Below are 24,909 nucleotides of genomic sequence, written 5' to 3'. Positions count from 1 at the left end.
ACTGTAAATGTTATAAATCGAATCCTTGAGTAAATACATGAAGTGTCGCTTCTGTATTAGTATATCTTTCCATGAGTCATTTCTTTATCGCTTGGGAGTGGGTTGGGGGGATTACAATGTTTGTCTTCGTACTTATAACAGTAGAAGTGCATAGCTACCGACTTTCTCTCATTCAAAAAGCACTAACTTCTGGAAAAAAAAAGATTCCTCTTATTTCCCCCACTTCCTTCCCCTGCTCTCATCTCGTCACTTTCTAACTTTCCTAATGTTCAATATTGATGAAAAATGAGAATTAAATGATATTAAAAAATTCTGTGTATTTCTTTCGTTCTCATAAGTAATGGTCTGTAATAAACTTTTGAATTGCCTTTTCCAGGGGCACGCCAAGGGTATTTGCCGCCCGAATGCAAACTTTTATCGGCCGCCCATAATACTGCATCGTATAATCCAAATTAGATATTAGGCTACATAAAATGTCGCCCTATCAATGTTGCAACCCGGGTGCGGTGCACTCCTTGCACCCTCGGGTTGGCGCAGCCCTGGCCTTTTCTCTTAAGTATACATCTGTTTCTTGCTCTTTCCAAGTATTCATTTCCTCCCATGTTCACGTGCCTTAATTAAAATACGTTCCTTTTCCAGTTCACCTTTCTCTTGCCTGTTTATTTTCCATTATTAATTCTCATACGGAGGTAACAACACTTTTATTCCCGGAAACTCAGATTTTTCATCCCGCAAAACAGGCAAACGGGCCAGAAGAACACTTGATTAGCAGACATGCACTGTCCTCATAGCCTTGGTTGCTACGACTGTAAATCCAAATAACGAAATCAACCTCTATTTTTATTTTCATTGAAAATAGAAATCCGAATTTATGGATAACTGTTTTCTTATTTCTTCATCTCTTATCTTGTCTACGGTATTCTTTTATAGCCTGCGAGGGGTCTTAGGAACTTCATTTCTGCACCTTCCACTTGTATTTTATCTCGTCTCCCCAAGTACATGTTTCATTGCCATATTTCAGAATTGGTTTGGCTATTATTTTGTATAGTTTTATTTGGGTTGTTCTAGAAATCTGTTTACTGAAGTGTCTATTCAAAGTTCCAATGACTGCTAGGAATTTAGATATTTAAATCGGCATTTATTTATTCCACTCATCTCTCTCTCTCTCTCTCTCTCTCTCTCTCTCTCACACACACACACACACACATAGGTCGCACATATACCTCTAAAAGAGCTTCATCTCCATATCCTCATTGCATCCCGCTTTGTTCATATCACCTATGTTTATCACGTAATCATTCCTTCGATCCTTCTAAATCATCGTCTCTTTTTTATTCAAATCACCATATTTTATTTTTCCAATATCAAGCTCAAGTCTCGCTTGTATTTTATTGTATGTTCACATCCAGTTTTAGGTTCAGTTAGCTGCTTGAGAATATCCAGTTTTTTTCATTATATACAAGCAATTTGGTTCTTATTTTAACTTTTATTTCAGTTTATTTCTCAATGCTTGACCCGCCTATTTCTTTAAGCTGCCATATCTCCAAAAGGTCACGTGATTTTCGTAGACTACCCATGAAATTATGCAGTAATGTAGCTCCAGTTGCCTCCTTTCCTCCAGCAAAAAAGCTTTCCAATGTACCTTTTAGGCTTTGAGAAATTTCATTCGGTCTCAGAGTAGTTTGTCCTAGATCGGAGTCCAGTCAATGATGTGGAGAACCTTCATAAGGTTTATTTATTGTTGTTTCTTGTCTTTTAAATAGCTGAAAGTGAGCCAGTTAGTCTCATTCGAGAATAGCAGTTTCCACTCCGGGAAACTAAGATTTTTAATCCACCGATACAGGCAAGTCGGTAGAAGAACACATCCATCATTTAACAGACATATTATACTGAACTCATGGCCTTAGTTATACTTCAGTAATTTCAGCCAAAGCAAATTTTTTTAGTTTTCGTTAGCGCTTTCGTACTACAGCTCAGATGCATGCCGAGGCTATATCCAGAATATTGCAAATCGCAAGCTGTTTGGGAATTAATAGAATGGTAGTACAACAGGATCGCAGATTACGTTATAAACTCTGAGAATGTTTGAACAAGTCAAATACAGAATCATTGTAAAAAAAATGTCCATATTTTAAAGTGCTATATTTTATTAAATAATTATCCAGGGAAAGGTAAATGTTTTAACAAATGTCAAGAAACTTTCAGAACCTTTATAGTGCATCGTCGTTTAGTTGAAAGTTTGAAGTGCAATCGGAGAATCATTGTTTGTTTCCAAATTGGTAGACTGGAAGGGTAGGACGATATTATGGTTTTTCCCTTTACCTGGAGCTCAACCTAACGAACTTTTTTGACTGAGGATATATTTAAATCACTATGTATACTGCGAAAATCCTTAGTTTACAATGCTGGGAAAAAATGATCAATGCAGCTGTTGAAATGATTACAATAGACATGATGAACCGACCGTGGAGGGAGGTTGAATATTGCACTATTTGCTTTACGACAACAGCACTCATATTGAAGTTTATTGTTTGAGAGTTCCTTGACATTTGCAAAAACACTTTCTCGGTATAACTATTTAATGTACCATAAAACTTTGATGGTCTTATATTAATAGTTATGATCATGTAATGCAATGAACGATACAAATGTGGGTTTATTTGTGTAGGAAGAATTTTGCGTGTTAGCTATTATTCGTTTTTATTTATTTATTTTTTCTTAATACCGGATTATCATAAACAATGTTCCTTGAATTCTAATCAAAACAAAAAAAAAAAAAAAAAAGCTGACTGAACAGGTCTGAAAATAAGAGAGAGAGAGAGAGAGAGAGAGAGTTTAAATAATCAAAATTGAAAGTAAAATGTTGCGTAAAAGCTTATTTCATCCGATTATTGACTATTTGTATGTCCATAATTTTAACCAGTTTAGGTTTTATTTTTGTATTAGAAGAAAATGAGTAGATAAATCCTTTGAATTCTACGTATTTTCCAGCTTTATGCATCTTTTTTAATATTCTCCACTATTTGCAATCTAAAACAAAAAACTGAATAGCAAAGTATTCACGAATTAAATTCCGTTGCATTTCCTTGTTGTGCCAAGCATTGTGAAATGCTAAAATTAATTTATACAAGATAACAATAAAAAAGATAAAGTCCGCTTTTGTTTTCTCTCGATTTTTTCAGAACTAAAGTAAGCTATGAGCATTCACTGGTACAAAGACTGATGAAACATTTCATGTGACAGCTCAGGTGTAACTATATTCGAACGTCATGTTGATCTCGTTGATCACTGATCAGATAATGTTTCCACGTCAGTTGAGATATAATGGTACAACTGAGAAAACTATTGTTTGCTGTTCTATAATCAATCTGAAATAATTATTAATAATTATTACTACGAGAAATCTCGCAATTTTGTCTATAATAATAACTGAGTACAGTATAGAAACAAATAATTTGATATTGAACTTCGTACTTAATAGACTTCAATATATTCGATACTAATATGGACATTTTAAAGTAGCACGTAGACAAAACTCGAGTGCTACAATCTCAACGAAAATTGTTGAGGAATCAAACGATGCTGTTAAGAATAAATTTATCAATGTATTTAGGGATGCGACTAAGTACTCAGATTGGTTTTGTCCGTCCGTCTCTACGTATACATAACATTTCCTGGACTCTGGATGGACGCTTTTATAAATTTTAGTATTTGCGATCCTTTCGTAAATTTGCTGCGCATTCCAGTGATGAGTCCTGGGACTTCATGGAGGTGTGATGTAATAATGATACCAACAATAGTAATAATTTGAGGGGATTAAAGTATGCTAAACGGTTTAAAACTATACAAAGTAAATATCACTCCCTTCTCTTGATAAGCAAAACTTAATAAAATTTGTCATATCATGTGATTTCAATTTTGACTTAAATGAGATTTTTTTTCAGTGTAATAATAATAATAATAATAATAATAAACTGGCAAAACGTTTCCAAAATAATGTGATATAATTACTATATTCTAACACCAACAAGATAATGGTAAAACGTGATGAAATATCGTGTCGGCCGAGATACTGTCCAGTTAAACAAGTCTTCTCCTGCCGCTTTCGTTTAGGGGACCAGAGTGAACAGTGAAGTGAATAGATGTTGATATGTGCTCCACGAGCGACTATCAACATCCATTCACTTCCAAACATATCAACTTACACGAAAAGTTTTGCAATCTCTCCTGTGTACGTTTGATATAAAAATGTCGACATATTGGTATTTTAGAAACCTAATGAGACTAAAGCAAGTGTAATTCTGCTAAATAATACCTATAATATTCTATATTATTCAGATAACAGTATCAGGGAAAGGAAGGAATAGCTACAATCTTCGACATTAAACACGAAACGATAAACTTCCTGAAAGGCAAGTAGTTTTAAAAACAGTGATATGGGCATTCAAAATGGGAAATTGGCAGTGAGACTTATTTGTGCCCATCAGGCCGCCCCTAGGAATTTTGCCGCCCCGTGCAGTAGCATATTTTCCCGCCCCTTCTCCCTTATTTTTTCGTATAGTTTATGCCAACTTTGTCGCCCCCCCCAAAAAAAACTTATCGCCCCGTGCAAATGCACGTCTTGCACCGTCGATAGAGTCGGCCCTGGTGCCAATGGTCCCACAGAAGACTATACTAGAAAGAAGTGAGGAATTTTCCGAGTCATCAGAGAAGGCATATGACATAAAGAAGAAAGAAAACTTGTTGGAAATCTTAACAGCAGAGTGGATAATGAATAATAAACGTATAGAAATGTTTGAGAAAATCTGAAAAAACGTGCAAAATTATTAATAATGGTAAGTACCTACTGGATTTTTTGTTGAGAACATGGAGCAGTAATTACTAACACCATGTTGCAACATAAAGATGTGCATGAATTCACATGGACAGAATACTACGCTGCCCTTGATAGTGATATTTTACACCGCTTCAGAAATACAAAAGTATACAAGGGGTTTGAAAAAGAAAATGATCAACATTTAGATTTGCGCAGGATAAAAATAAGCATCACACTGAAATGAAAAATATACACCAAAGTTTTAAACAATGAGAATCGAATAGCTTGAATTCAGAGGTGATCTGTTGTAGATTCAAATACGGGAATGTTACTAGAGGAAATAATGAAAACGTTTGGGGGGAAAAATCATAAAACCATTAGAGACACAACGGCAAAATCCGGAGAAAACAGTGATTTATTCAGCCAGGGAAGCATATGGTAAAGTTGTTTGCAAAGCGAGAAAAGTGAGAACTTCATAGTGGACTCAAGAAGTTAAAAAAGTTTCCAGAAAAAGGGAAAAAAAATCATATCGAAAAAGCCAAATAAGTCAAGTTCAACAGATTCCTGAGAGTACAGTAAAAATTATAAGAAAGAAAATCTATGCGACAAAGTAGCTAAACAAAAGTCGTGAGAAGACTGATAAGAATGTAGAATATAAATATTATGAAGATAAGATAAATTCGATAAAAATATAGAAGAATTTGATAAGAATATATAACATAAATATCATTGGTAAAATGTTCTGAAGGATACTGAAAAAATTTCGAAACGGAAAGAAAAGTTCTATACAAGTGGTCAAAGATGATGACGGTGACATAAAAACTGAAGACAAAGATATTAGGATATTTGGAATAATTACTTTGAAAGATTATTAAATGAAACAAATAGTGACAAAACAGTGATAAAAAATGTTCGTGATGATGACATCGGGAGTGTACATCACTACTTGGGGTAGAAAAACGCTATCAGAAACCTAAACTGATAAAAAAAAAAAAAAAACAGCTGGAGTAAAGTGAATTCGAGCAGAAATGCAAAAATATGAAGGTATAAAAGTTTTATAGTGGCTGCATGCATAATTCTTAAGGTCTGGTAAGAGGGTCGAATTCCCGATGATTCAAGAACTTAATAGTGCTCATCTATTAAAGAAGACCGAATGAAAACACGAAAACATAAATGTGGCTTAGAACAATTTTACGTAACTGGGAGTCTATGCAATAGCCGTCCTACATGAACTTAGATCTCCTAATAGAAGGCTCAAATAATAATAATAATAATAATAATAATAATAATAATGTGAATTTAGAGAGAAATTTTCCTATTGAATGTTTCAGCTAAGATTTATGTAAGCATATTTGAGAAGGGGCTAAGAAAAATTGTGATCTGGGAAACACAAGCTGAAATTCAAACCAAATAGGAATTGTTACATAACTTAAATACAATTTGTATTTTAAGTTAAATAACTGTGGAAAAGGCATATGATGAAGTACTAAGAGAAAAGCTGTTCAAAAACACTACAATTATGTGATGTACGTAAATAGGATACTGTACAGAGCAGCATACAGCCTGTTCTTTAGTAGTAAATCAGCTATTAGAATTGTAGGAGGTATAGGAAGGTGGCTTAATATAAGTCAATGAAGAACTTATAGAAGTAAAATGTTTCAGTTATCATGTGTAAGACAAAGGTCTGCTATCTCTACTGTTAACAAATTATCATCTGTATGGTTGGTTCGTATTACGAAAGAAAGTTTCATTAAACCGGATGTCAAAACAGGAGATATTACACTTATGCAGATGACGTTATTCTCATAAATAAATCCAATACAGATTTTCAGATTCTTTAAATAAATTGAACAAACTGATGTAACATTTGATACAAAAATCAGAAATAAAAATATAAAATTATGAAATTAGGTAGGACCACATAAAACATCAACTCAATGAAGAACTCATAGAAGTAAATTCAGTTATTTAGGCATAATTTTTATTGAAGGTGCAAATTAAGTATTATTTTGGATAACATACACAAAATACAATTGAATAAATGTATATGTAATAAGGCAGAAATTGACTAAAAACACTACACTAGCCATTTGAAATACCCTCTTCAAAAAAGTTTTCCCCTATGGATCTAGGAGCTTAGTTGAAAATAACGCAGTTCATCCAAGACTCCAGAAATCACAAATAAGAGAAATTGGGGATATGAACAGATGTCATCAATGGCAAAATCATATTAGAAATGAATACGTCAGAAAACAGTATTAACATTCAAGAATATGTGAGCAGAGCTAACTTAAGATGATATGGTCACTTAATAGGAGAAATTATGATTTTTTCTACCATCGCGGTATCAAACACTTAGCTTCAGGTGGTTTATGCCCGGATGGCAGAAAATGATAGAGAGGATCACTAAGATATAAGTGGATTGATGTTATTAGTAGAAGACTTAGATTCAACTATATCAGACCTGACAAATATAACATTAATTTGAAAGAAAATTGTTGATAGAAAGCTAGTAATAATATAAACTTAATTACGTAATACCATCCTAGTATCCTGTACACCCTCTGGAGGTAAACATCAGGAATCTGATGCTAATATGAAAAACAGTTGCTCATTATACATAATAATTAATTATTATATATAATGCATAAATGAATACATAATAATGAATTGAAGTTTAAATAATATTATTTAAACTATTTAAAACAGCAAAATCTGTAAAAAGAATAATAAATATTGAATATTTATTTTTTCTTTGTTGTTGTTGTTGTTGTTGTTATTATTCCATGTATTAAAATAAATTGTCGATATTTGAATGATCTTAAACTTATTCAAAGTTTCCACGCTCACCACTCACCGACATGCTCCTCACTCCCTTACACAGTTTACAGAGATGGCTTTTTTTGTTCTACCCATGCCTCCCTGATTCTATGAAATTTTCTCTTTCATATTAATCTGGCACTTACCAACTTATGTTTAGATCATATCCCTTTCCTCCTATTCCTATTCACGGAGATCCGCAAATGACATTCCCTCGATTCCCTACATTCCAGAAACCAGAAACCATCTTAATCAATCGTCTCTGCACTCTCTCCAATATATCTTCAACCCCTTTAGGTGAAAAATCTCTGAACAGTAGTCCATGCAGCCTGACAAAAGCCTTATACAATTGAGCTATTGACTTCTTTACCAATCCTCTTCATCACTGCAATAATGCATTGTGGTGTCATCACAGTTTTAGAAAAGTGATCCCTAAATTTCAAGTCTCTGTCCACCATCACTTCAAGATATATCATCTCCTCCAACTCCGTCAAATTTCTCCATCAACTATATATTTTGTATCCGATTCTTGCTTACCAAATTTCAGAACCTTACAATTTGACACTGAAGTGACAGCTTCGCTTTCTTGCCGACTCATACAGTTTTATTCAGATCTTCTTGTAAAGCCATGAGGTCTGCTCCTACTCATAGTTCTCTCCATATCATCTGCAAGTAGCTGCATATATGCAGTCAAAGCTGTCCCAATATAATTAATACAAGTTAAACAATAATGGGAGGAAAAAACTTAAAGCCAATCGCCTATCCAACTCACTAATCTATTATTTAATTCTGGTTCCAGTTTAGTTAAAAACTTGTCGTATGGTAATCTGTCAAAAGGCGTCTATAAAATCTAAATATACTAACTGTATATTAATCTCTCTTCTTCACCTTCTTGTAGTGTATACGTAGATTGATAAAAATCCAACATCCTTCATTTTTTATGCATTCATTTTTACTTATAAATTTTTATTTGCTTTTTATTTTTTATAATTTTTGAGAAAGAGAGGAGAAGATGGAAAATCAAATGTTATGTTTACAAATAGATTATAAAAGAATCCAAATTTTCTAAAAAAACCTGAATGATTCTAAAGTTTATTACTAATATGTGAACAAAACATTAGCTGCTTACTACAATTTGCTTATCACATGTAAATTTTAAGCATACATGTGTAAAGAACTGTGGGCGCGCGCGCGCCCGAATTTGTATTTAACCAAATAAAGTGACATAAACTATTTCTGATATGATTATCGATAATCTCCGCTTATCATCATGCGTCTAAATCACCTGGACTATTATGCAAGTTGTGAAGGATCAATTAGCATTTGAATGGCGATATCGTCATTTGGTAAGTCAGTTGATTTGTACAACACATTCCGCCCACTGCTGTTTTGTAAAGCAGTTCGTGGGTCTTTATCATTATTTCGTGCGTCTTATCATTACTTCGGAATACCCTATTCCTCTGATGCTGTAATTTTTCCATTTATTATTGTGATTATCCACACTGCAATAGGCAGAGTAGAAGAAGAAGAATCTCTAGATTCGTCAACAAGACTGTGTTTTAGTCTGTTCTAGGAACAAATGGTTTATTTGCAGTGAAGGTTATTTATTTACGACCGGATTAGGAATTCTAGAGAAGAAATGACTGAACATAAAACTACTAAAGATAAAGAGAGAAACGAAAAAAACAATGCATCATTTGTGGGGAAATGTAATTAAAAAATAAATTTAAATATAAATATAAATTACATGTGGTTTGAAATTAGAGGAAATAAATAAATCCAAATATATTTTTAGTTTAATTATGTGATGGCACATACACAGAAAAGGCAACAATAACTTTTTGTCCCCCCTATGGTCAGAATAGAATAGTAAAATTCTATTCTGAATTATAGTTAGAATAGATAGTAAAATTGGCCATTCTTCGCGTTTGATCAGAGTTGAATTGAAGAAACTATGAGAAATTCTAAACTAGTATGAATAAAAGAGAATTTTTCAGCTGCTTTACATTTCGAACATGTTCTGAAAAAGTTAGCCTCCTTTTCAGTTCCTTGCTTTCAACAATGGCAGTAATGCTAAACCAGGGGGTCGGCAACCTTTTTGGATTGAAGAGCCATTTTTAAAATTATATCTGTTAAAAAAAAATTTAGGAAGCAGCACGCAGTGATAAGCTACCAATGGTCCGCGGGTTGCATGCGGTCCTCTCAGGTATTTTGTGCGGTCTACGGTGTTCGTTTTGTACGACAGAATTATTATTATTATTATTATTATTATGTGATACCTCCAAGGAGTCCAAAGACTCATCGAGGGAGAGAGTGCCAACAGCATCGAACGATTGATCCCCTTCCAACTACTAACCGCGCTATTTTAATTAAAAATTCATTTTATGAATGTTGATTTTTCAAATGTGGATTTATTTATACAGGTTAAAAAATTAAAATATAGCTAATAAAAAATAAATTAATACTTTCTTATCAAAGAAAAATAAAATATTCTTTATGCGGATCGAACCGAGTATTTCATTTACTATTTAATTGCTCATCACTGCTTTAAATTTAGAAATTACATTGAAAAATATGATAATTAAATTATTTATTCAGTTTTTTTTTATTATTATTCATTTTTTTTTTTACAGTAACACGTTGTCATACTTGTAAAACACAGGGGTGGCATGTCACACTAAATTATGTGATATTTTTAAATATTAATAAAACAAAGATTTGCTCCTCCTTACAAAACCATATGTATAAAATCCAATAACATACCCATTTCTTTAATTTTTTTTTTTAAATTAAAATATCTTCTTTGTGCGACTTTTGCTGTTGAACTTCTTGGGATAGTTTCTCAATATGCGGCGAATACGCCGTAATTTTCATTTTCAAACATGACGAAAGACTCACGTTGTTTAGTAGGTTTCTCAACTTACTTTTAATTCTAATTTTCTAATATGAATTTTCTAATAAAATTCATATTAGAAAATATTTGCTCACAGAAATATGTTGATCCGAAAATCAATAGAAGTCCAAATGCGTATGTTTGAAATCACCGAATGTAAGTGTCCGGTAAACAATTCCACGTGTCAAATACAATCCGATCTTTTTAAGATCTTCTATTTCAGACCTTTTTTTTTTTTTTTTTTATTGCAAAGGTAGATTTTTTCCTCCAGGTCAGCTTTAAGATTCCTAAATTTTGAATTCCACAAATCCTGGGTTTTCAGGGCCTCTAACTGAAGTTGAAATGCAGCCTCGTCAATTCCAGCAGAAGGTGAAAAATTTAATTCGGCAGGATTAATTTCAAGTGGCTGCAATAAAAATGACATAGTTGCCTTGTTCTTTCTAAATTCCTCAAATCTCCCATTAAATGCAGATCGCATATTTACCACAATTTCTTTGAAAAGGTTAAATTTATGGAATTATTATCAGCTTGTTCTTGTTGATATTTCTTCAACGTAGGAAAATGTAATAATGTACCTTTCTCTAAGTCTGTCGCAAACAAATATAATTTTTGTTCAAACGAAATCACTTCTTCTAAAACCAAAACTGCTGTATTTCCCTTTCCCTGTAGTTTCTTATTTAGTGCGTTTGAATGGGACGTCATATCCACCATAAAGTAGAATTTCGTAAAATGTAAATAGAATGTAAAGAAGGATTATCGCGTATGATTTCAAAGAGTTCAAACATGAAAGTATTAAATTTTTCGGCATCGCATGTACTATTTTCAATTGTAAAATATCCTTGACTTAATGTAAAATGTCCTTGATAAAATGTCCTTAATTTATTGCAAATGCTAAATTTAAGGTTTTTAGTTTCTAATTTAATAAATAACATTAATTTTGCATTATTCAAAAATAGATTGTTTAATAACGAAAAGAGCCGCAATTATTCATTCAAAGAGCCGCAGGTTGCCGACCCCTGTGCTAAACTGATAAAATAGAAACGTCCAGAGGTATTATTTGAATTATTTGTTGATAAACTTGTTTTCGGTTCGAACGATGACACAAAGATGACACAAAAATCAATTTGCTTTATTTGTTTTGTTTTTCAATGCAATTTTGAAAATGAAATCAATTTGTGTATGTGTCACCAAAGCCGATTGGTGATGATTAAAATATATCTGAGTATTAATCCCATAATAATATATATATAACGCTACATCAACAAAAGTCATTTACTATTATTCACTGATAAGAAAGAAACATTCACTCATAAATGAACTACAGTGCCAGCGCATAAAAAAGCAACTAATATTTTTATTTGAATACACTATCAAAGCACTTCAATTTAAAAAAAAAAAAAAAACATTGAAGCTAAAAAAAAAATTGAATCTGAGTTTGACAAGAGCTAAAATTTCAAGTTAAGATTATAAACCGTATTTTTACGATTACAGATATGGGGTCATGTCAAGAGAACTGTACGTAGAAATAAATAAAACTTTATTTGAAATCAAACGTGTACTCTAATTTCTTAGAAATTGGAGTGCGCAAAAACTTGTCATTCCTGTGTTAATCTCTTGTCACTGCGCTGACGCATGTGTGAATCAAGGTATTTCCTTACTGGCACAAAGCCATCTTTTTTTTTGGTTATGTTCCAAAATATGATTTTTTTTTATTTATTTTTTTATTTTTGATGAATTCTGCAACAGATTGTACAATGTATATTTTATCAGCAAGAAAAAGTTGATATTGCTTCGGAACGCTGAAAAGTGTCGTAAAACGATTTCTAATATCTATATTGATTTAATCAACAGTGCCACGTCAAAGAAAGTCTCTCTCTCTCTCTCTCTCTCTCTCTCTCTCTCTCTCTCTCTCTCTCTCTCTCAGATATAATTGCTTATAATTGCTAGTCCATGCACCTTTGGGTTGGAATGACCTGAACTAGAACTTTGTCACACAATATTTTCTAAATATATTCAACTGAAGACATCCGATCTCAGAAGATGGGTGGGTGGAAACGGATTTTCTTCCCAGAAATTCAAGTTTTATCGCTGCATAAAAACAGACAAACCGACCTCTGAGTTATTGCAAGACAATATAATCACTTTAGCTGCTTGGTTCTCAGTTTTCTTAAACAAAGATGCTGTTAAATTGTGGTCTATTGCAATGCCAGGTTAAAACTATATAGCACAACGCGACAAATAACCTGTACTTGTGATATCAGCAAGAACAGGTTGATATTGTTTCGAAACGCTGAAAAGTGTCATAAAACGATTTCTAATATCTATATTAATCAACAGTGCAACGTCAAAGGAAGACCCTCCCTCTCTCTCTCTCTGTCTCTCTTCCCCCCCCCATCTCTCCCTCAGATATAATTGCTTATATTGCCAGTCTTTGGATTGATTATTTGCCTTTGGATTGATTATATATATATATATATATATATATATATATATATATATATATATATATATATATATATATATGTGTGTGTGTGTGTAATACACCCGATATAACAGTGGTAGAAAAGTGATACCAAGTGTGTTAAGTTTATCAAAATATCAGTACCAGGAAATAGTCGGATTGACGACAAAGAAAATGAAAAAACTACAAAGTATCGCGATTTGCAAGTCGAAGTTGAAAATCTGGCAAAAGAAAACGAAATTTGTTCCCATAATAATAGGTGCTTTAGGCACCATCCTTAAAACATTGATAATATATATATATATGTTAAAGATACCAAGTTATTTTAAACCTGGTTTTACTCCATTTCACAAGTAAGCAAACAGACAAATAAGTCAAGTTTGCGCCTGCACGTAATGCAAGTCTAGCTGACCCTGAAGGTAGTGCAAGACCAAGGTAACTCATGGTAAAAGTAGAATAAGCTCTGATCACTAATTTTAATATTAACCCATAATGCAAAGCACATCTCCTGGAGCAGATGTATGATGCTTTGTATTAAAGGCAAGGGGCCACTACCCGGACCGGTTTCGACCTTTATTGAGGTCTCATCAGTGGGAGCCAGGCTAGAAATACCAAGATTTTAGTAATACAGAGCTTATAAGTATTTTACCCAAGGTGAAATACTTTCTACATACACACACACACACACACACATATATATATATATATATATATATAATAAGCTTCCAAATCCCCTTGTTCCCCTTTTAATGATGTGGGGGCCCTAAGCTGTAGCTTAGCTAGCTTATGCATAAATCCAGTCATGGATGTTGGTTAGCTAGTTGGAATTACGACTAAGATCATGAACTAGTGTATTGTGTATATTAAATAAGTGTATTATCAAGCCAGTTTGTCTATTTTGGAAGAGGAGAAAATCAACCAACCGACTCACCTTTAGCTGAAAAACTTTTGTAGACGTTCTTCCAGACCTACACGCGATCCGAACACACGTCATTCCAAACGAAGAGAAAATGTCGTATTGCGCTTGCATGCTGTATTTTTATTTTTATTTATTTATTTTTTTTTTTAATTTAAGAAGAGTAGGGACTTGTGCAAACAAGTACTCGTCCACAACCACAGAATTACCTTCATAATACTTCTCTTCAATTACTTGGTTCGCTCACAAATCATTTTCTATGTAAAGCAATGTATCTGAAATAATTCTGCAGGCAGTTTCCAGCTACCTTTCATTTTATTTGAATACCCCCCCCCCCACACACACAAAAGATTGTAAACTGATCGAACATTAGTACCATAGATAGTCTAATGGCTAATAATCTAGAAAGCCTGATCGAAAGACCAAACATTAAATTTTTTAAAGTTATTTGAAGTTTCCATTAAGTTGAGTAGTGGTCTCACACTGGGCGATTAAATCATCTACCATCTGAAGTGGAAATGCGGAGGATGTTGCAGGACTGCATATAGATCAGACCCGAGCTTAGACTAAATAGCGTCTATGCAAGAATCATCTAAGCCAAACAAGGAATTTGTTAAGATCAATAATTATCAAAACATGTCTTGTGACGTCTAGACGCCTGGTTCTGCTGGGGCTTCATGACCAAGGCAATTGCCTGACTCAGAGACGGATATCGCGGCAGATCTTTCTCTTTTATTTATTTATTTTTCTTCTTCCATTTCCATACTTCGAGGTTCGGAATTTTCACTTAACGAAACCATGCAACGCATAGTATCAAATTTGTCAATAAGCATCTTTTTTCTTTAAAAACAATTAGTTTATGACGTTTTTATCGCATTGATTATTTTTATCGCTTAGGTGTAAATTTTTGAAAATAATTAGAGATCTCACCTGAAAATCAGGGAAAATTATTCCAATCCATTTCTTAACGGAAAATAATTATTTATCCAGTTCAAACGATTCTTTGAAGAATACAGATGCGACTCTTTCATTACCTGATCAAAGGGAACAGGAAGTATAGCAATTTATTTTTAATTATCAACATTAAATAAGAATTAAGAATTCTTGACGCAAATACATTATTTATCTTAGCAATGCTCTAAAAGTGTCAAGACTGTCCATTAAACATCCATCGAAAAACTTCTACAGTAACTGTTCTATAGACGAAAAAATAAAAAAACAAAAACTGCTGCTTCACAGAAGATGATTTGTGGATTGCGAAATGCTTCTAATGGAATGTGAATTCTGCATATAAATAAGACATATACGAACTGTAATGATTAAATTTTGGAGCTATGCAAAGAAACAAGAAAATGGCAAACTTGCAGTCATTTATTTGATATTGACAAGTTGAAAGCTACTTTATCTTTTTGGAACCCAGAGGAGAAAGAAAGGGAAGAAAAGAAAGAAAAGAAAAAGAAAGAAAGAAAAAAAACAGTTGAGCCATATACTGGCTAACACCACTGTGGCAAACATGTAAATCATTTTCTTAAATTCCCAATCTTAAACAGACTGACTTGCGCCTTCTCACATTCATAACGTCACATTAATGCTTTTTTAACATATTAAACAACACATTAAAACAACATTAACCCGTTCAACAATTCTAATTACATACTGTAATCAAATGTCTTATCTTTTCAAACACTATTTTCCTTTGAGTGTTCACATGAACTACAAATATTATAACTGTCATTTAAAATTTATCACTAATAATAACAGTTAACCATGATGTCAATAACACGCCCCTTAATAGTTAATAGCTCATTAACTTTTCACTTAGCTAACAATCAACGCTCAGTAAACCATAACATAAATTGGCGACAATACTGTTAGGAATTGAACAACAAACCAGGAGGCAGGTCACGGTATGATTAAAATGTTAACCGTTCTTATATAAAGTAGTCATTCCATATTATACTTATATTTGCTATGAACTAATTTAATAATTTCAATTAAGTCTCCTCCCCCTCCTTCTGCTAGCAGTTAAGCTCAACAAATTGCAATTAACCAACACAGACTAGTAATTTGACCAACCTAGTTTGGTATACATGCAATTCTGTTAACGTCCATCAGAATTTGAATTTCTTCTGGATAACCAAAGCTGAGAGCCATATTCCAAAACTAGTGAGACTATGTGAGGGGAACAGTGAAAGTTACGAACTTAGGAGCGAAAATACAGGAGGCAAGGGTGAGATGGTTTGGTCATGTGATGAGGAGGGAGGACGAATATGTGGGAAGAAGGTCATGCAGATTGATGTGCAAGGAAGGAGGAAGCGTAGGCGGCCGAAGAAGAGATGGAGGGAGCTGGTAGAAGAGGACTTGAGGATGAAGAACTTGGATGTGGTGACAGCCCAAGACAGGAGGATGTGGAGGAGACTCATCATTAACAGCGACCCCACTTTAGTGGGACAAGCTGCAGAAGAAGAAGTGAAACTTCTTTGTAAGTGAAGCTTCTTTAAATTACTCCAAAAATCCTCTGTGCTTACTAGTTGTCTTATTAATAGATTCATTAGCTTAAATTCCTTCTCTACCATAATACCCAATTACTCTTCCAATGATTTTTTATATGAAATCATGCTCAATAGACTATGTTTATACGACCTTGAGTAATCAGAATTGGCGGTAAAACCTAGAGATTGGCGAAATATTGGTAGAAATACCCTGTATATGAATCTAAATCATTGCTAAATATGTTGAATAACAAAAGCCTCAAAACTGAATTACAGAGAAGGGACGCCCCGATCACCTGACTCCTGGAAGTCTCTCTCTCTCCAGTCAGCTTACTGTCGCCTACCTGTCAACCTAAATAGACCTAAACAACCAAATACTGTACTTATCCATTTAACTAAATAATCATCGTTTGACGCATCTTTATCAACAGATTCATATGCGGAACACTATCAAGGGCTTTGCTGAAATCTAAATAATCATATCATAGCCACTACTCCAACCTATCTCTTCAAAAAAAAAAAAAAATAGCGATTTATAAGGATTACCGACACTAAACAAAACCATGCAACTGTGCGCTGCTCGCTGAGTGCTCCCTATCAGAGATCACAGAATACGGTTTCTAATTAATTTTCCACTGCTTGTCGATAATCCCTATGAAACACTGACCTATGGTGGTTTTCCATTTTATTGAGAACTATAGACCGTTTTCTGAAGAGCAGCTGGAAAATTTAGCACCAGTCCTGAAATTATTAAGGCCCGTATCCTAGTAAATGTAAATAACGTAGAATTATCATGTATTGGTATTAAACTGTTCATTTTTGGTCTAAGTACTACAGTACTTAGTCTAGTGGCTAGTGAAACTTGTTGGCTCTTTGTCTTTGTAATCATTAAATCTTATGGTCTTTTAACGATAAAAGTTCTCATGAATTGGTATTCACAAAAATACTTTATAGGCATATTTTCATTGTAAGAACTGTAAATATTACCTAGTATATTAACATTTTTTTCTGAAATTATGGCGCATTTTACACCCAACAAATACTGTTTGAAAATATGTTCAAAATATAGAACTTGTTAAAACAGAAAGATCAATATATTTATCATGCCATCTTGTTAATCCTGATGATTTATAACTTGAAAAGTACAATTACATTTACATACAAGCTACCGTTGCAAAACAAACACACAAAAAAAGGGCAATGTTGAAAAGTTTGCTCTTCTAAAGCGCTCAGGAAATATAACACGTAAACGACAAACGCTACTAGTGAAGGTTGGTCGTTTGATAGTTACTAGTTTCGTTTCCAAGCAAAATGGGTTTCTACATTCGGTATTGCGTCATTTCCTGGTAAACATATCTGTCAAGGCTATGGACACAAGGTTTTTTTTATGAAAATATCACCGATAGGTGGCGCTTCACACATTTCTGAGACCTTTATTAGCTGATACTGAAATGATTACAATATTTGAAACTTGATCAGTAGCGGTGTTTGTGAATTATGATTAAGGTGCAGGAATACAGATAGAGAGGGATACTTTAGTACTATACCGAACTAATCTTAGTAAATCTTAATAGGGAAGTAAATAACTTTGGTATTGATGGAGGAATCGGAAATTATGGTAAGTGTATAACGCACTGTGATGTTTTACAATGTATAAGTTATTTTTGAGAGAGGTGAATTGCCAATATATATTTTAATGATTTTCGAACTTAGATGACTGATCAAGAAAAGGGAGGGGGGCGACAGATTTCTTGTGGGGGGGTGTAAAAAATCTTTTAGCCCCTCAAGAAACAAATAATTATAATGCAAATCAAATATTTAAAATGTTTGTGTGGAAAAAAAAGTAGAGTAGATTGAAAATTTTTTAAATACTTCTCATTTCCCTTCTCCCAGGAACAATGAAAACCGAAATATTAGATATGATAATATCGGAATGCTGACATGTGATAGACCAATTTGAATGAAGCTTGTTGATATGAGATTAGTAATAATGTAAACTTAATCGTAAAGTGCTAAAATCAAATATATACATGACTTAAAATTAGACGGAAAGCTAAAGAAAAAAAAAAAGGTTCTGACATTATGGTGGTCTTAGAGGTGGACGGTAGATGGCGTTGATGAAGATGGTTCGGTGTAGAGACAGTTGTAGGTGTCCTCTCGCAATGAGTCTTCGGACTCCTTGGAGGTATCAGGAATAATAATAATAATAATTACTTTCTGGAAGTGTTCTTCCAGAAAAACATTCGGAAGACGAAAATAAGAAAGTTACTTTGAGAATTGTTTTCAGATTCCTACCGTTGTTTTCGCAGCTCAGTTGTCGCCAATGAACAGAGAAAATTTTCAGTTAACATGTTTTAATAGGAAAAGGTAAAGTTGTTCTTTGCAAGCTCTTTCGGTAAAGAGTAATAACGGTTGCCAGTTCAGTGTGACAAAGTGTAAAGTTATGCACTTTAGACTAAAGATTGCAAGCTGTGTGTTATATTGATGGGACTACTCTGTTAAAACTTGAGGTCAAGCATCCAGGAGTAATAGTGGACAAAGAATTGAAGCTCAGAGGACATTTTACAAAAGTGATCAGAACAGCACATTGAAGCACTTGAGCCTGCAAAAAAACAATTAAAGACAGGGACAGGAACCTCTCTATAAGGCTTTGATACATCCACATTTTGAGTATCATTCAGATTTCATTGCCTTGGTTTGGTTTCTTGAGGATGAAGTAGTAAAGAGAATTTAGAAACAGATGACAAAGATGGTAGCAGATTTGTGGATACTATCAATGCTTAATATGAGGCTGAGGGTCAGCGAGTAGCAAAATACAGATGGATAGGGAATAAATAAGTTGCTAAAGAGATTCTATAGACTTGATTCAGATAAACTTTTAATACATGATATGAGATGAGAAAGTTACATTGAAAGTTATATATTTAGTTTAATCCTTTATCCAAGTGTAAGCAAACAAAGTTTGTGCCTGAAGTATCTTCAGGACTGGGGCAACTCATGGCAAAGGTGGACTAAGTTCTCATCACTTTCCTTAATATCCCATAATGCAAAGCACATCTCCTTGCAGACATGTATAATGCTATGCATTATTGGAAGAGTCACTACCCAGACCGGTTTCGACCATTATTGAGTGTTCAAGTGCAGGTCAAACTCCAAAAACTCAGCGTTGTTCCCCTCAGTAGCAGGCTCGCCCTGCCACTGAGAAGAACTCTCAGCATTGGCGCTAGCCTGTGGCAGGCTCACCCCACCACCACCGAGCAGAGCTGCTCATATGTCATCTGAGGGGTAACAGCAACAGCTGTGTTGCAGTTAGCTTCATGGACTACAGCACTGCATTCGTTACCCCCCCCCCCCAGGAGACCTGGGTGACAGTATAGTACGCTCATAAATACGAGACCCTTAGGCACTTCTGCGCATGGAGAATCCATTCCAATAATAGGGTAATCAATCCGTATTGTGGAACGAGTGTTTATTATTACACGTGGGGAAATTAACTTTTCTTTTATGAACATTGTAGTTTTTAAAGTGGTAACTATTTTGTTCGTATGACAGTTGGAAAATTTTACATATAAAGCACGTGATTTCGCGTGTTGGTGACCAATTCGTACATCGCCTTATTTCTTTCTCCCCTTCAACATGAATTGACTCTTCTTGGCACCGACGCAATGAAAGCTCTCCAAAGTGTGGGCGTACTATAACAGCCGAGACTCAGTTAAAACTTCATGGGCTACAGCATTGCCATTCATCACCCAAGCTTCCAGCCAGTTTCGACCTTTATTGAGGTCTCGTTAGTGGGAGCCAGACCCAGAGGTGATACCAAGGTTGAAGCAATGCAGAAGTCATATCTATCTATACGAGTAGAGGTGTGTCACCAAAAGGTGTCACGCCTTATTATTAAATTACTTTGGATTAGAGAAAGATGTTGGAATTTTTTCCCACTCGGTTAATCTGCTATCCAATCAAACAAAGTTTGCTTACACTTGGATAAAGGATTAAACTAAATATATAATTTATAGTCTAACCGAGTGGGGAAAAAACTTGCAACTTACATTGAAAGTCCAGTAAAAGAATGTGAAAATTTTATTTGTTTCGTTTTATGTTTTCTTTTGCTCAGAGGGTAATGAATAAGTGGAATGGATTGCCAGAGGTGGTTACATTCTTTGTCATGAGTAAGGAGAGGTATGATAGCTTTAGTGTGAATAATGATTAGTTTCCCATGATTTTTTTTGAACTCCATGAAAAATTCCTCAGTTAAATGAGTACAAAATATAATGTAGAAATCTGTATCACTGTGAATAAATGTGCATTCAAAAATCATTCATTTGATTTATAAATAAAATCAAATATAAAACCCAGCAATTGCACTGATTATGAAATATATTTAAAGTGTCAACATTTGCTAATATAAATTATATAGTCATAACAAACTTCTAATAATGAAATAAAAAACAAATTAAGAAAAACTTATCTATTTTGGATCACAGTAGGCTCATGTAAAACATCTGACAACTAAAAATTGAGATTACTAAACACTATAAATTTTGTAGAAATACTACATTTTCATAATTACTTTCAAATATTATTAATGGTCACTCGATTGACTCCCCAGACCACCCCAACCTGGGAGAACCTGGGTTTCCAGGAGAAAAACCCTGCTTCTGCAAATGAGACCTTCAGTCGAAAAATCCTTATAAAGATTGTCTGATGGAATCAAACCCACGTCTTTCTATCCAAGAGCAGTTGTCATTACTGAGTAATAGAGCTGAGTAACAACAATGTTGTTGATTAGAAGCCAGCAGTACATCAAAAAATTCAAGTTCACATGTAACTGAGTATCTTGTGTTAATTACTAATTTGAATGTCATTAATGCTTCATATGCGACTACATTTGAAGGTAGCGGGGGAGGGGGGTTTGCAATGATTTGTAACCTTCCAATGAATAATGAGCCATTTATTGGGTGACTACCCAAGTTACCATATAGATGAAATATATAAATAAAATTTTGCATCCATGTTTTGTTTCAGTAATATCCAAATATTATTTCAGTTACAATGGACACTTTGTATCCATGTTTTTATTGATATTGTTCACCCACCGATTAGAGATCCTTCGACACTTCTGCGCATGTTTGAAAATGGAGAATCCATTCCGATAATAGGGTAATCAGTCCGTATTGTGGGATGAGTGGTTTATTATTATAGGTCAGAAAATTAACTTCTCTTTTATGATTATTGTAGTTAACTATGTTGCTTGTATAACAGTTGGAAAATTTTACCTATAAAGCACGTGATTTCGCATGTTGGCGACCAGTTCATGTCCTTCATTTCTTTCTCCCCTTCAGCATGAATCGACTATTCTTGGCAAGACGCCAAGCAGAGACCTACAAACGGTGGGCGAACTATATGCAAACACATCATGGTTGGCATGGTGGTTAAATATAATTTTTAAGAACCAACGAAGTAGATAAAAGATGGAAGAATATTTTTAATATATTGTGTATCAACAAATGTGACTAATACATTCAGACATTCTGCAGTAGGTTTTCTTGCTGATACAGTCATCAATTCTTAATGGATCAAGTATCCAGAAGTGAAAGATATAAAATTTAACATCTATAGCTTAATCTTGAGCTTAGTGATAAATTATACAAATAACCAAATCCTAACTATACTTATCTTCTTGGTTTTTACATTAATTGTTAACCATTAACATGATTTTTTTTTGGAGCTAACTTAAAAACCACAAAATGCAAACATGGGACTTTACACCCCTGTGCAATGTTTATTATCCTATTAGAATAGTCTTAAGTGTCAACCAACCCAGATCCCAACTTCATGGATCCAGTAGGTGGTGGATGAGATTTGGGATCTAGGTTAACACAAGGGGAATGCATTGAGAGAGTGCAAAAATGACAGTATATTGCTTTAAGGAGGTTGCTAACAAGTAGTAGTTTTCCATCCCACAAGACTTTGATCAGACCACATCTGAAATGTGTGCAGATTTGGTTGCTTGCCTTTTTGTAGCAATGAGGAAACTATATCCAGAAACAAATAACTAAAACGATATTGGGACTCTGATTATGAGGGAGTGAACTAGAACTTGCTGCTAGTCGGTAGGGGAATTTTACCAGATTAACATGCAAAAGATTCATAATAGAGGATGAGAAAAATTATGCTATTCCTAGGTGTATGAACTTAGGAGCAAAGAAAGACTTAAAAAAAGTTGGCAAGTGGAATGCACTGCCAAAAGGATGGTAAGTGACTTTGGCATATACGTTATTAATTGGGTAAAGCCTAAACAGTGAGTGCCAAACATTGGAAGGCCAGCAAAAACTTATGACATTTTATGTTCATGAAGTAAACATACAGGGTGTTCGGGATAAATTTAACAGTTTCGTAAGGAAAAAGAAAATCTTCTTTGTATCTATTAAATTTAATGAATTGACAAAAAAACATTACAGGTAGAGTTAATTACAATACTATCAACAAGATTTACTCAAAATAACCACCATTAGCATCGATCACAGCTTCAATTCTGCTTCGGAACCTCGAACAAGCTGATGCTACAGTCTCCCTGGGAAGGGCCGCAAAAACTGTTTTAATTTTATCCATTAACTGGGCTTTTGTATTACTGGAAGTGCGATTGGTGTCTTTTTCAACTGCGCCCCATACAAAATAATCCATGGGGTTAAGGTCTGGGGAGTTTGGAGGCCAAACATTTGGACTGGTGAAGTCGTAGAAATTTTCAGACAACCATTTTTGACTTTTCCCAGAGGTGTGGCAAGGGGCCGAATCCTGCTGCCATACATACGGCCTACCATTGGCTACCCTTGTTATCCAGGGCTTGACTACAGTTAGCAACTCCACGAACAAAGCCCGAATTCCAATGCCAGGGTTCTTCAACACCTGTTCCTGCAGATTTGCGAGGAATTCTGCTGTACGAACGCAATCAGATCGTCTGCTAGGGATCTTTCTTCTTGCTACATCCTCGTAGTCACCATTGCAAGTCTCTAGTTCATGCCTGATTGTTTTTACTGTATTCAGGGAGCATTGGGCAGCAGTCGTAATATCCTTATTTTGATGGCGGGCACGAATCATCATGATACAAGTTATTCTCTTCCATGATTCAGGTGGGTTCCAGCTATCCATCCTTTCTGACATCTTGTATATGAATGAAGAAGGGTCCAAACTTTTAAATGAAGAGAAGTGTGTGTTAATACATGTAACTTACGGAAAAATATAATTAATTATAAATATGTCAAATTTATCCCGAACACCCTGTATATAGCACTAACAGTAAAAGTAATGCAATACACTATTATAGAAATAATGAGAAACAGTCCTGAGCAGTTTTATTCTCTATAAAAACAATACAGACGAAAGATTTAAGAAAGTGGACTCATCATTCACTATCCCTAATTAAACACTGTTAGTGATTTGGTTGGTGTATCTCTGCCAATAGCTATCAAGGACATCTCTCCTTTCCTTCATGCTTACACAGTGATCAGAATACGTCATGAAAGAAAAACAACTCCCACATTTTCACGATGTATCAAGGGTAGTTATCAACAATGGTTTTAACTACAGTAACATTACTACAAAATCAAAAATTTACTAAGGATATCTTCTAAAAAGGATAGAAATGTTAGTGTTTCAGATATAAATATCAATTTATTGATAAATATAATTTAATTGTACAATATTATCTCCCTGGCACCCTTAACCAAAAGTGCTTGTCATAGTTAAATTCATTTAACATCAGCCCTCTCATATATCTCCTGACATTGCAATTCATCTGATTTCCACCCCCATGAAAGGTTTACTTCTCTCCTTGGAAACGTCCGGGTGCAGGTTGCATTCCTTGTTGCAACCATAATCAAGAATAGGATATTATCTTAATACTTTGTTCTCTGGCTAATTTTCTGTTTTGTGAGATTGAAAAGAAGTTTCCTCAAAGAAACTGGTCCTCATATGAGACATCATTATAAACTCCTCATAAAAGTTTCTTCTGTCTTATACTGAGTTTTGAAGTCTTTTCAACTGAAAGAGACATACCAAGTCATTCTTATTACTTCACTGTATGTTATCTTGGTTCCTTGCCTGTGACTCTTCCCTTCCTAGACTGATTCCTCTTCCCTTCCTCAAAAGTTGGTTACTAAATGTTTTGCAACCTTTTGCTTTGCACTTTGTGAGTTCCAAATTTCTGGCCATCCCAGTCTGTTGTTATACCTAGCACACAGAAATTGTTTTGATCTCTAATCTAGAGTGAACCTTACACTTGACAGCCATGGCTACAGTAGTACCAATCAGTTCAGTTCTCTAATAGAAAATTGAGTATATTAGCAAATAGTATTTATGCTTTTTTTTCCCTCATTATAAGCTAAATACAAATATTTTGTCTAAGTAAGATAAGTGATTAGTTACACGTTTGCACAAAATGTATATAAATGTGATGGGATTGGTGTCCTGTCATGACTATGAACATGTTTCACAGTAATTTTTGCCAGCCTG

General features: G+C 34.2%; 2 protein-coding genes across 4 annotated transcripts in view; one reads left to right on the top strand and one right to left on the bottom strand.

Moving 5' to 3' along the window:
- LOC150098842 (CUGBP Elav-like family member 4) overlaps positions 1 to 24,909 on the bottom strand; it is a 913,499-nt gene that overhangs the window by 753,143 nt on the left and 135,447 nt on the right. The window contains exon 2 of one of the 2 annotated variants that reach the window (XM_090405882.1): positions 14,837 to 14,940. The exons of the other annotated variant lie outside the window; for it this stretch is intronic. The gene's annotated coding sequence lies outside the window, so the exon portion shown is untranslated. The remainder of the gene's footprint in view (positions 1 to 14,836; positions 14,941 to 24,909) is intronic. 2 annotated transcript variants of the gene reach the window in all.
- LOC150098843 (uncharacterized) overlaps positions 17,889 to 24,909 on the top strand; it is a 90,943-nt gene continuing 83,922 nt past the window's right edge. For both annotated transcript variants that reach the window (XM_090405673.1, XM_090405672.1), the window contains exon 1: positions 17,889 to 18,016. In XM_090405673.1, coding sequence (XP_090261799.1) covers positions 17,996 to 18,016 — 21 coding nt within the window. In that variant the 5' untranslated portion in view covers positions 17,889 to 17,995. The remainder of the gene's footprint in view (positions 18,017 to 24,909) is intronic.

Source organism: Typopeltis vanoorti, chromosome 15, assembly GCF_054136105.1.
Source record: "Typopeltis vanoorti isolate ZY-2024b chromosome 15, IOZ_Tvanoo_1.0, whole genome shotgun sequence".
NCBI classification, from domain to species: Eukaryota; Metazoa; Arthropoda; class Arachnida; order Uropygi; family Thelyphonidae; genus Typopeltis; species Typopeltis vanoorti.
Note: the sequence above shows the minus strand (reverse complement) of the source record. Positions and strands in the feature narration are given on the sequence as shown.